General features: G+C 37.9%; 1 protein-coding gene across 7 annotated transcripts in view; it reads left to right on the forward strand.

Moving 5' to 3' along the window:
• Positions 1–13,946, forward strand: part of GPLD1 (glycosylphosphatidylinositol specific phospholipase D1) — a 56,325-nt gene that overhangs the window by 7,275 nt on the left and 35,104 nt on the right. For all 7 annotated transcript variants that reach the window (XR_009597648.1, XR_009597647.1, XR_009597646.1 and 4 more), the window contains exons 3-7: positions 5,586–5,664; positions 7,357–7,454; positions 7,933–8,043; positions 9,063–9,111; positions 9,979–10,033. Coding sequence is in view for 4 of the 7 variants with exons in the window: in XM_042237032.2 (XP_042092966.1) it covers positions 5,586–5,664; positions 7,357–7,454; positions 7,933–8,043; positions 9,063–9,111; positions 9,979–10,033 (392 nt within the window). In the remaining 3 variants the exon portion in view is untranslated. The remainder of the gene's footprint in view (positions 1–5,585; positions 5,665–7,356; positions 7,455–7,932; positions 8,044–9,062; positions 9,112–9,978; positions 10,034–13,946) is intronic.

A 13,946-nucleotide genomic window follows, 5' to 3' on the forward strand; every position in this document is an offset into this window, starting at 1 on the left:
ATCTTCAGATAAAATGGAAAAGACAATAAATTTGTTCAGTAAATTATTTTGATAGGAAGACCATAGTTACATAATATTTATTACATATATTGTTATAATTGTCCTATTTTTAGTCACTATTGTTTCTTACTGTGCCTAATTCATAAGTTAAGCTTTATTATTATAAGTGTGTACATATGTGTAGGAAAACACAGTATTTTTCATTCAGTTCTTTATGTCTTCTATTTGAGAGAACTTTTTTCTTTTTTTTTTTGTTTCAGATGTGTTTGCAATTGTTCACTGAAGCATTTTTCTGAGGGTTGCTATAAAATATTTGTCAGATAATTCAGAAATTGCTGCCATCTCTTTGTGGGCATCTGATGATTGTCTTCTTTCCTTCCTTTTGACATCTTACTAGTTCCTGGTATGATGAGTAATCTTTGATTGTAGCCTGGACATTTTAGGTATTAGGTTATGAGACTCTGGCTCTTCTTTAAACTTCCTGTTCTAGTTGTCTTCCGATACCACTCAGGTAGTACAAGGGGTCAGAGGACACTCCTTCCTAACTGCCAGTGGGGGTTAGAATTCAAGGTTCCTCACTGGGCCTCTCTTGATGCCTCCCTGGCCAGGATGGGTAGGAGTACCTAATGGCTGCTCCTCACCACGGTCTTTACTGATGTCAGAAGGCAGAGGTGGCCTCTTACCTGAGTGGAGGTGGATGTCCTGATCTCCCCTGGGCCTCTTCTTATACTGACCCCCTCCCCACAGCAGGGAAGGGGAGAGACCCCTTGTTGCAGTTAGGATTGGATGTCCAGACTCTCCTCATGGTCTCACTGATACCATAGGGTAGGGGACAGGATGGCAGGGATGAAAGTCCTGGCTCCCTCCTTAGCCCTCTCTGATACCCCTGCAGTGGGAGAGCCGGGGCACCTCATCGCAGTCTGGGGAGGGGGCAAGCCTAGGCTCCCCGCAAGACCCTAGCTAGTGGTGAGGAAGTATGGGGCCATATTTTTTCCTTTGGTGTTTGTCTAGAGCAGAGAAGTTACTGTGCAGAAGTTCTGTCTTGCTAGGCTGTCCCATGCCTGGTTTTGTGGCCTGAGAGTTGCAGGCTTTTGTTTTGTCTATACCCATTGGAGTTTCTAGGCAGCTGGCTTTTCCAATATCCAGTTTGGACTACATGAAGCAAAAAGAAAATCCACAGAACTCACCACAGTGTTACTCTTCAGCTCCTATTCAATGTGTGTACTTTTATCCACCTTTGAGTCATAAGTTATATTCTTTTCATAGACAGTGTCCAGGGTTTCAGCTGTATTTAGCAAAAAGAACAAGGATAAGTACACCCACTCTATCTTCCTGGAAGCAGAAGTCCTATTGCTGTTAATGATAATTTTGGTTAAGATGGTGTCCGCCACATTTTACATTGGAAAGTTAATAAATATTTTTTACTTTTTAAAATAGTAAATATTTTGTAGGGAGATATATTAAGGTAATGCAAATATTCTGATTCTCATTAAACTTTTTAGCATCCATTGATTCTAAACATCCATTGACGTTTGACAAATATTTATCTGATTCTGTCATTCCTTGTACATTTATAAATTTGGATTCTGCTATAAGGTAAAGCCTCTTCTTCCCCATTTATCTATCTCTTTATATTATATATTCATGGATTCCTATTTTATCAGTGGTTTATATCACATTGTGTGCAGTGCTTAGTCGCCCAGTCGTGTCTGACTCTTTGTGATCCCAAGGACTGTAGCCTGCCAGGCTCCTCTGTCCATGGGATTCTCCAGGCAAGAATACTGGAGTGGGTTGCCATGCCCTCCTCCAGGGGATCTTCCCAACCCAGAGATCAAACCCAGGTCTCCCACATGGCAGGCAGATTCTTTACCATCTGAGCCACCAGGGAAGCCCTATATCACATTACAAATATTATTTATCTTGATGCTCAAATTGTCCCAGAATTCATTTCAAGTTGGCTTTTGTGTCTGTTTCAAACCCTGAATTCACATGAAAACATCTCCAATTCCAATCCATCAGCACAGAATCTAATCTAATCTTCTCCAGGTTCCTATCTGTAACTCCTTTCTGCAACAGTGAGAAACCTGACCTCCATCATCCTTAATACAGGTTCTGGTTCTGACATGCTTGATCTCCTTGTAGGTAATCCAAGGAGCAAGTCCCTTTAGCCCTGGTACTGCTAGTCGAATCCCCTTGGCCCAGAAACAAATGAAAAATGAAAACAAAACAGGGAAGACATATGGGACTGAGAGAGGATCAATATCCTTAACTGTTCCTGTGGTTCATTGAAATTTCTTTATCTTCAGCTTTGGAAACAGATTCACTTTTAGAAGTCTATTCTTATTATTTTTTTCATTTTTGCCAATATGTGGAAATGGTATTTTGTTATAGGTTATACTGACAAATAGTTGATTTATTATCAGTGAGGTTAAATATATTTTCAAGTGTTTATTGACTATTTCTATTGCTACTTCTATGAATTGCCTGTGTCTTTGCTAATTTTTCTATTAGGATATTAATCTTGATGTGAAGAATGACTTTTTGTTTTACTAAAGATAGCATCTTACCATGTGTCAAATGATTCTTGTGGTTATTTATTTTTCTCCTAAATTTGTTTCTGGTTCTTTTTACCATGCACAGCATTAAAATTTGTGTGTAGTTAAGTGCATCAGTCTTTTCTTTCATGGTTTCTGCCTGTATGTTTTGCTTAGAAATATCATTCCCATTCTGAGATTATACAATTATTCACTTAAAACGTGTCTTGTTATTTTCATGGCTCTGATTTTGACATTTAACTCTCTAACTCATCTTATACTTAATTTTTGCATAAAGCATGATAGGGATCCAGTGACCTGTTACTGAAAATGTCCATTTCAAGTCAGTATCACATAGGTTAAGTATGGATTCCCTGCAAGAATGGAGTGTTCATTGCAGTGGGGTTGTGCCAACAGAGTTGTCAATTACTCCATCCTTTATTCAGCTCTATCATGCATTAAGTTATTGTGGTTGAATTTATTTCTTTACTCTTTATTCTGTTTCATTGATCTGTGTCTTTTGGTGCATTTTGATATCTGAAGGACATATCCTCCTTCTGTACTCTTTCCCCCCTAGCAGTTTCCTGATTTTTTTCCTGACACCTTTTCTTAAAATTTATTTTTAACTGGAGTTTAATTGCTTTACAATGTTATTCATTTCCACTATACAACAGCATGAATCAACTATATGTATACGTGTATCCTGTCCTCTTGAGCTTCCCTCCCACCTGACACCTTTACTTTTTAAAATTTGCTTTAGAATTATTTAAAATTTGCTTTAGCATTATTTTTCCCTGTTAAATAACACTATCTCACCAGGAGATGCAGATTCAACAAGTCTTAATACATATAAAGTGACCATTACAGTGGCTGCTAAGATAAATATTCAGCAAAGTTAATTATTACTTTTAAGTGGCAAAAGTCCAACTCCAACTGTTTTTAGAAAAAAGACTTTTTTCATGTAAGGGTTCATGTAACTGATAAGCCTGGGGCAGAGCTGGACTAAGAGATCTAAGTGGTACTCTCTCTCCTAGACACTGGAAGACACTGGCCATCCAGAACTCAGTTTCTAAGTTTAAAATCCGTGGAGAGTTGAAGACTTCCTGGCAGTCCAGTGGTTTAGAATCTGTGCTGTCACTGCAGGGGGCACAGGTTCAATGATCCTTGGGGAACTAAGATCCCAGTTACCTGCAAGGTGTGGCCAAAAATAAATAAAATAAGATGGAGAAAGAGCAGCAGCTTAAAACAAACAAAACCCTGAAGAGAAGAAAGCATCTTCTTTCTTCTCCCCACAACTCTAGCTGAAAAGTCTTGGGGGACGTTCTGGCTGAAGTAGCTTTTGTCAAGCAAACGTCTCAGAGCCAAATACTGTAGTGGGCATGGATATGCCGCCCTTGTTCCCCTGTGGTCAGTCTGCCTCACCTGCTCAGTATGGAAGTGGTTCTGTCTTTAGAAGACTGGGGATGAGATGCTACTTGAAAAAGCAAAAACAAAAAGTAGGTGCCACTGTATTTCCTCCTGTCTCAAGTTCTTTGAGGTACTTCTTTGTTGCTTCTCCATCTAGCCTATGTTATTAGCAAGTCCCTATTGAAAAATTAAAAAGTTGGATTGCCAGACTTTTCTCTTGTCCATTGGGCCAAAGTTCGTTTGCAGATAGTGGAGGGGTTTCCACAAGAGGAAACTCCTCTTATGCGGAGAGGGGTACAAGACCACATATGAGGGGATTCAGTGCTGAGAAACTGTGAGAAATGGAGGAGCAGACTCTAAGCTGAGTATCCGGAAAGGACTCCCAGAACAACGCACAGAACTGGCCTGCCAGAGCCACTAAGCAGTCAAACGAACACTGTTCCATTCACGAGCTCCATGGCCAACTGTCTCCTATGCGGTTTGGAAAGTAAGAAGCCGCCATCTTGACTGTTGGCTCCGGGACCTCATCACCTCAGCCACGTTCCTTAGTAGCAAAATAGATGCCCTCTACTCTGCCTGTGATCACCTGGGCCCCCTCTCCTTCTGCTGCAGAAAGGCCACTTCCATGCTGGCTGGGAACAAACAAGGGAGAAGTGGCCCCTCAGTAGCAGCTGGGGAATGTAGTCTTCATTTTCTAGGCCCTAGCACTCATCTGCGTGGAGCCATAAGGGGGTTGGAATGGGATGGAGTGAGCCAGGCCACTAAGGAAGAATGCTGGGAAGAAATCCTCTACCACCAACTTATACATCATTTTGGAAATGGGAAAGGGTATTTTTGTAACCCTCCAAAAGGTAATAATCTTACCCTTTAATCTATATGGGATATCATCTTACTCTAAAGCACAGGTAGCAACTATAAACATACGCACACACAAATAGATATGAACTAATATATGTATATGTGTATGTATATATACACACGTGTGTTTGGGGGGGGGGCGGTGTTAGTCACCCAGTCACGTCTGACTCTCTGTGACCCCATGGACTGTAGCTCACCAGGCTCCTCTATCCATGGGATTCTCCAGGCAACAATACTGGAGTGGGTTGCCATTTCCTTCTCTAGAGGATCTTTCTGACCCAGGGATCAAACTTGAGTCTCCTGCACTGGCAAGTGGGTGGCTAGTGGCAAGTACCCCTAGCGCCACCTGGAAAGCCCCAATAAACATGTATGTATACATGTCTGTATTTTTCTCATTTTACTGGTTGTCACTAGGTCATCAAAAAACTTACAACATACCAGTTCTGGGTCAGTGAAATAGTCCTGGAGAAATCTTTTTCTTCTGGGTGGACAGAAAAAAAGCAAAAGATTTAATTTAAATAGGTGATTTTTTTTTTTTTTTTTTTTTTTACTGCTACTTGATCAGCTAGTTTGGTTTTGGTAGGAAAGAACCTGAGATTACATTTGCTAGGGTGCTGTTTGAATTATATTGATATAAGAGTGAGTTATTTATGCCTGCCTTCCTTCACTTCTTCCTTCCGTCACTTCTCCCCTACCATCACATCATTCTAACTTCCCACACCTGGGCCTGCTTTTCCCAAGCTGTTGACTCTTACCCTCTAACCTCTGTATTTTCCTGCTCCCCAGCTGTTACTTAGGCACCGGGATGCCTATCAGGCTGGATCCGTGTTTCCTGACTCATTTTACCCTAGCATCTGTGAGAGAGGTAAGATGAAGACTTACAGACCAGATGATGTTGCTTTTCCTTGGTTGATAGGAACAGCTCAGACTCAAACAAATATCAAACAACACATTATATTTTCCACTGTTGTTGATCAGTGACTTAGTTCAGTTGTGTTTTCCATTTAACCAAAACTTACTTGCTCAAAGGTAGAAATTCTGAAAGCTTTATTCTAAGCGCTCTGAATTACTCTCCTGCTTCGTGGCAGAAGAGAACATTTTGAAGGAAATCAAAAGGTTCGAGTTTTTATTCCTTGAGTGTTATCTGTTAGTGTGTGACCTTGAAAAAGCCCCTTCCATGCCGAGTCTCAGTTTCCATGTCTGCAACATAGTCATATCTAAATTAGTTACTATTTAATAGTAACAATTAACGCATGCCTGGTTGCTATACTGAATTGCTGTTGGCATTAACGTATGTTATTTTGTCAAGCGTTATGCAAACCCAAGATAATATTAAGTTAAATGTGCTTCAGTTATACTTTAAACAAAAGTTGTTAGGCTGTTTTTAGTTTAATAATGATCTCAAAAATTTGACTTGAGGGATCTGAACTCTGGGATTTTGCTTTTCGTTGCTTCTATGGCATGGGACACTCCACGAAGAATCTGGCACTTGAAGGCTTAGAATAGATGTCCGTTCCTGTTTTTTTTTTTTTCACTCACCCCTCCTGTGGGAATAAAGAGGCATATAGCACACCCCATTTAAAAATATTATAAATTCAAATACTTGAAAGCTGTTTTTTTCTTTTGTGCTGTTAGGGAGGCTGACTGTGATGGAAAAGAAGATTAAAAAAAAACCCACCCAAATTAAAAAAAAAAAAAGGAACGGCTTATTTCTTTAGCTTTAGGGTATAGAACTTAGCACTTGCAGCTTCTCTTGCAGCCCAACTATTTCTAGATGCTATGAGGAGTTAAGGCTCCTTTTTCTTTTGGCTGGCCGTTCTGTCCTAGAGGCTTCCTTTGAATATTGACTCAGAAAACTAAGAGGCTTGGAGGGAAGGCGGAGGAATGCAGCCACACAGCAGGTGGTGGTAGAATATTTCATGGAGAATCTCCAACTTTTAAAAAAATTGGGGTATATTTGCTTTACAATGTTGTGTTGGTTTCTGTTGTACGTTGAAGTGAACCAGCTATTTGTATACATAGATCCCGGTTTTTGTATTTCCTTTCCGTTTAAGTTACCATAAACACTGAGTAGAGTTCCTTGTGCTATACAGCAAATTCTCATTAGTTATCTCTTTTGTGCATATTCGTGTCTGTATGTCAATCCTAATCTCACAGTTCATTCCCTGCTTCTCTCTTGGGATCCGTATGTGTGTTCCCTACATCTCTGTCTCTATTTCTGCCTTGCAAACAGGTTCATCTGTACCCTTTTTCTAGATTGCATGTTTACGTATTAATAAACAACGTTTTTCTCTGACTTACTTTGTGTGATAGTCTTTAGGTCCATCCACATCTCAACTAATGACCCACTTTCATTCCTTTTTATGACTGAGTAATATTCCATTGTTCAAACAGACACAAGTACCCCCGGGGTTTGTTGAAGCACTATTTATATTAGCAAAGACATAGAATAACCCAAGTGTCCACAGATGAATGGATGAACAAAGATGTGGTGTGTATGTACAAGAGAACCTCCAACCTTTCAAGAAGGAGCTCTGACAGTTGCTTGTTTTGTCAGGACAATTCCATGACGTGTCAGAGAGCACTCACTGGACTCCATTTCTTAACGCAAGCGTTCACTATATCCGGAAGAACTATCCTCTTCCCTGGGATGAGGTAGGCACAGCCTGTAACCTAAAAGTACTCCGTTCCAGACTTGCCAAGTACTATTGTTGCATCTGCATTAAGTCCATTTCTAACCCCAACCCTTAATCCAGACTCTGAGGGCTCCTCACCCTTCTGCCTCAATACCAAACACAGCATATGGGACATAGTAGATAGCTAATTAACAGTTGAACAAATGATTTTTCAAATCTTCAGTTTTATTTTCAATAAACAATGTTGTTAAAATTGGGGGCAGGTCACGTGGTCATTTTGCTCCCCTAGTAAATAAATCTGAAAGCAGTTTCAAGGCACTCAGATACATTTCCAAAAAAGTCCTTTGTGGTTCAGGGGTAACTACAACATACCTGTCTCAGATGTTTTGTTAAGTCTCAGTAATGGAAATGAATTCATATTTGTTAATCCTTTTAATAAGATTGTTATAAAATAACTACCTTTCCCCACCCCCAACTCTAATTTGCTTGTTTGGCAGGACACAGAGAAATTGGTAGCTTTCTTGTTTGGAATTACGTCTCACATGGTGGCTGATGTCAACTGGCATAGCCTGGGTATCGAACAAGGATTCCTTAGGACGATGGCTGCTGTGAGTATATAGCTTCAGGTTAATGACTTTGTGGGAATGATATTGTCCTATCCAAGATCCAAAACTGACTCCTTTAGGATAGTTAGGGACTTTGGGAAGGGTATGTACACACTGCTATATTTAAAATGGATAATCAACAATGTTATGTGCCAGTCTGGATGGGAGAGGGGTTTGGGGGAGAATGGATACATGTATATGTATGACAGAGTCCCTTTGCTGTTCACCTGAAACTCCCGCAACATTGTTAATCAGCTATACCCCAATACAAAATGTTTTCAGCGCTAAAAAAATGAAATTTAAAAAAATGTATTAAAAAAACCTATTTTAGGAAAAGAAAAACTTAGGTTATTCAGATTCATATGGAAATAAGACTCTTTGCCCAATGCAGTATTCATTTAGATTTCCATCTCTTCTTGTTCATTGCTCTTACGCATTTGCTACCCCGGGTAAATTCATCCACGTGGGCAGATTGACTAATATGCCCTGAAAACAGCCATAGATGTCATGTTCTGTTTAGTCACAACAATATTTGAGGCATTTTATGTTTTATTCAAGTTGTGCATCTTAACAGTAGAGGTATAAACCCCTACTTTCTGGTTCTATTTAAAAGTAAGTTAGCATGCTTTTGTTTTTTTTTTTCCTTTTTTATTTTCTGTGTGAAGATGCCATATCCCCACTGGAAATTGGGACCTTGCCTGATGAAACTCCCCTCTGGTTATTCACTGATGTTAATACTATCCTGTAAAAAATTTACACTTGCCCTTGGAGACTGTTAGAGACAAATGTTTGCAACAGCTTTATCTGTTAAGACATGAAGCATGCAACTCAGCTGCCAGTATCATTTTTTTAAACAAATAATAAAATTAAATGTTTCTTTGAAAAGTGAGTCCAGTCACTACTACGCGTCCTCAGCAGTCATTGGGTTAGGTTATCATCTCCCCACGCCTCACTTCATTGCGGGGTAGGAGTGTGGGCTTCAATTTGTGATATATACTAGGTGGTTCTCTTTTTTCCTTCAGATTGATTTTCACAACTCCTATTCCGAGGCACATCCGGCTGGTGATTTCGGTACTATTTACGTTTGCCAGAGTTTCTTTTGTGGTAGCTATATTTCACGTGTAGTCACTATTGTATCCTGTGTATGTATGCTTTTAGTTTCTTGCCACTAGCTTTCCATTTTAACATTGCAATTGTTTAGAGTACAGGAATTCTTCATTTAATATAGAGATGCACATATGCAAAGATTATAAATATATATGTATATATGTGTATATGTATCTATATGTATATAATATTATATATGTATTTTGTAAAAACCAAACAAAAAAATGGGGATTTCCCTGGTGGTTCAGTGGTTAAGAAGTCTCTGCGCTTCCACTGCAGGGGGCTCATGTTCAATCCCTGGTCAGGGAAATCCACTTGCCTTAAGGTGGAGCCAAAAAAAGAACAAAGCAACCAAAAAAACACCATTATATTTTATCATTGACTTGTGCCACTATTTTAGAAAAGCATTACTTTTAAAATCAGATTTAAATTAATTTCCTAGTGTCTCCTAATACTTTAGCTTTAAATGGATAAACTCCATCTTTTTCTATATTTAATTACCTTTGAATATGCACAGTATCAGTGAGTAGAGTTTATTTAAATAGAAGAATCTTTATGGTCCATCTTAAAGTAAAAAACCTTTTGGTGAGGTTCCTTATTTATATGAGTTTCTTTATTCTCTGAATTAATTCTCTTTCTTAATTTGTGTGTTTCACTAAGATTTTAAAAGATCATTTTTCTTAAAGAAGTGTTTATGCAACTAAAATAATGAACAGCAACCTATAACAGTGTGAAGAACTAATAAATAGGATTGTGCAAACTTATGTTCAAAGAAGCTTGCTATGTATTGTCATTAATTCTCCAAAAGCAAATATTTTTCTCATATCATAGGAGGAGACGTGTTGAGCCAGTTCGAGTTTAAATTTAATTACCTCTCACGGCACTGGTAAGAGCAATGTACATTTAAATATGTGATACCCAAGTGGCAGTTAGGAGCTTGACTCTTTTTTTCCTTAGAAAATAAAACTTACAATGTAATAAGGAGCCTTCTACATTTGGACATGTTGAAAAGTATAACTAAAGATTAGACTAGTCTAAGTAGATTATTTTAAAAATCTGCGAATTATGCCAAACATACAAAAAAATGTATTTTTTATAAATAAAAAATAAGATGATCCATACTGTTTAGCTGCCAGCTCTGTTAAGAAGTAGACCATTGCTGGAATATAGAGGCTCCCTGCCTTTCTTCTGTCATATCACCTTTTCTCCCACAAGGTATAAGCACAACCTTAGGTTCGCTTAATCACTTAGTCGCTTTTCCCTTAGAGTTTTACTACATGTAGCCATATCTATGGGCTCCCCAAGTGGTACCAGTGGTAAAGAACCCACCTGTCAATGCAGGAGACATAAGAGACGTGGGTTCGATCCTTGGGTCAGGAAAATCCCCTGGAGTAGGAAATGGCAACCCACACCAGCATTCTTGCCTGGGAAATTCCAATAACAGAGGTGGGTGGCTGTCCCTGCGGTCGCAAAGAGTCAGATACAACTGAGCACATAAGCAGAGTCATATCTGTATGCAAAACATTATATGGGTTTTTACTTTAAATAGAATTCTACATCATGCATTTGGCTTAAAATTAAATTTTAAATTAGAATTTAATTTAAAAATGTTTCTTGTTTAAAATTATTTCCCTGACATTTAATCATATTGATATGTTTGACGATAGTTCATTGATTTTCACCACTGTATGGTCCTCCCTTGTGTAAATCTACCAGAATGACTTGATTCTAGTGTTGATGGATGTGTAGGTGGTGTTAAGTGTTTTTGCTTTATACGTCATGTTGCTGTGTGCATTTTTGTACATGCATTTTTGCACTAGAGGGGAATCTCTTTCAAGTAAATGGCACCAGAAGTGGAACTGTTGGGCCATAGGATTTAGGCACATTTAACCTAAATAAATAAACACTGACTGTCATTTAGAATGGTCTTCCCAACTTGTCCTTCCATCAGCTTTCTTGTCCCTCTTCTGCATTCTCTAATACTTGGTATTGTCCAGCTTTAAAATTTTTCTAACCTATTTGGTATAAAATGGTATCTCCTTAAAGTTTTAATTCGCATTTCCCAGGTTACTGTTATAATAAGGTTGAATATTCTTTCATATTTTATTGATTGTGTTTCATTTTCAGTGAGAAACTTGTTTGGTTTTTGGCCTATTTTTCTGTTGGGTTTTCCTTTTTATTTCTGAGTATTCGTGGTATATTCTGGGTTCTAATCTTTTGTCAGTTTATCAATTATTTGTTATGAATATCTTTTAATAGTTTGTGGCATGTCTTTTTACTTATGGTATATCTTGATAAATAGAATTTATGAATTTTAATGTAGTTGAATGTATCAGTCTATTCCTTTGTAATTTGTACTTTTAACATCTTATTTTAGAAATCCTTTCCTACCTTGAGGGCATGAGGTTATTCTCCTACACAGCCTTCTAAATCTTTTATAGTTTCATTTTCTTTCTTTTTGCTAATTTATTTTTTAAATTGTAGGATAATTGCTTTACAGTATTGTTGGTTTCTACCATATATAAGTATGAATCAGTCATAGGTGTACATATATCCCCTCCCTCTTGAATCTCCCTCTCACCCCTTCCCACCCTTCTAGGTTGTCACAGTATAGTTTCATTTCTTAACTTTATATCTTTAATTTACCTGGAGTTAATTTTTTGTATATTCTGTGATAGAAATTTTATTTTTTTCCTACAGGGATAACTGATTGTCTCAGAACCATTTATCAATAGTCTAATTTTATTCACTGATCTGTAATGTTCTCTCTGACATAAAATTCCAAGTGTATGTGGGTCAGTTTCTGGGCTTTCTATCATGTTCTATTGGTCTAATTGACTATTCCTGAGCCATACTGAGTTTTAAAACTAAGACAGCTTTAATGCATTTTGACATCTATCAGGGCTGATTTCCCAACCTGTCCTTTTTCTTCAAATGTACCTTGAAGGAATGTACTTTTCTTCAAATGTATACTCCTCACTTGATTCATGAAATCAGGTGAGGGGTATACCTTCCTTTGCTGTTTTCTGGAAGTTTGTGTAAGATTATAACTTTGATTTCTTGAATGTTTGGTAGAACTCATCTATAAAGCCAGATGTTTTAAAAAGTAGTGACTTTTGGTTTTAGGACTGTACTGGTTTTCAGTTTCTTCTTAAAGAGTTTTATTATTTTTCTAGGACTATTCTTTGTATTTATTTATTTACTTTTTAACTTTATTTTACTTTACAATACTGTATTGGTTTTGCCATACATTGACATGAATCTACCACGGGGGTACATGAGTTCCATACATTTTGGCATAAGGGAGTTCATAATATCCTCATTTTTTCCCCCTCATTTTTCTTGTACTTCTGTTCGCTTGGTATCTATAATTGTTATTTATTATGCCTTCTCTTATATTTTTAAACAATCATGGCTAATATTTTTCAGTTTTATTATTGAAAAAACTTTTGGCTTTATTGATCCTTTCTATTAATACTATGTTTTTTTTCTCTTTTATTACTTTTTCTTATATTTATTTTTTTCCTTCTACCCTTTGGTTCCTGTGAACTTTGAGTCTTGACTTTAAGGTCTACCAAATGATTAATTTTTATCTATTAGCATTTATTTAATTATCTATTATTAATTTTTCATCTGTACTTGAAAAGAATGTTAATTCTCCAATTTGTGGTTTAACACTATATATGTATATGTATTAGCTCAAGCTTTTTAAATGTACTGCTCAAATCAGAAGATTCATAAGTTTTAAATAATATAATCTTACTACTTTTATCTGGACAGTCTCACAGTTACTGAGAAATTCGTTTAAAAATCTTCTATGATGATGAAATTTTTCAATTTCTCCTGGTAGTTAGGTCAAAGTTTGCTATACATGTACTTGAACATATATTGTTAAGTATATTCACATTTTCAAATCTCATGTCTTTCTGATGAATCGAACTTTCTATCTGGTGGCTGTCTTTATATTTTACAATACTTGCTGCCTTCCAGTCTGATTTATCAGATATTACTGTTGGATACACTGTTCTTGTTGTTGTTTCTTCACATGTTTACTAAGCAGATGGGAGGTGACGTGACTCTGTCCCTCAGTCTTAGTCTCTGAGTATGGAGAGCTGGAAGCAGGGAGGAATGCTTACGGAACAAAAAAGAACTAGAGCTGGGGGCCTGGCAAGTTGCCCATTCCCATCCCTGGTCCAGCTGCCTCAGAACTAAGGGAGACCCAGAACCAACAGGTCACTCTCAAGGCAGTTGAGGACAACTGGCCTTTGGATGCCCCAGGAAGAGGTGGCGGCAGCAGGGACCTGAGGTTCTCCACAGACTCTCCACATAGGGTGCTCTGCACTGGATGAGATGCCCATTTCACATTGCCCATCATCCAGGATCTGGTCTTCTTTCAGTTTTATTCAGTGGTGCTTGAATTCCTCAAGGCTTAAGTTACAGTTGCATTTCTCCAGGGAAGGCTTGTCTTGCATCCTGCAGGCTACCTCAAGGCATCATTAACTGGGACCACATTTAAATGATATTCAACCCCAGAAGTTTTTCTTACTTTGCAGATAGCATGAATGCAAGACCAAACATTTGTAGGGCTGGGTAGTGGTTACTGATTCTAGGGGCAAGATAGCTTTCCCTCTCTCTATCCATTTCCAAGATGAAGACAGAGGTTTCTTTGCTGTCTTTGTTAGTATGTTGGATTTATTTCTGGCTAATGTTCATGCAGAAGGTATAGCCTTTAATGAGGAGTTTCCTGTGAGAAATGGCCCACTTTGGGTGATTCCTATACTTTAGCTCTCGTCTCTTGT

This window comes from Ovis aries, chromosome 20 (genome assembly GCF_016772045.2).
Source record: "Ovis aries strain OAR_USU_Benz2616 breed Rambouillet chromosome 20, ARS-UI_Ramb_v3.0, whole genome shotgun sequence".
In the NCBI taxonomy this organism is placed as follows: Eukaryota; Metazoa; Chordata; class Mammalia; order Artiodactyla; family Bovidae; genus Ovis; species Ovis aries.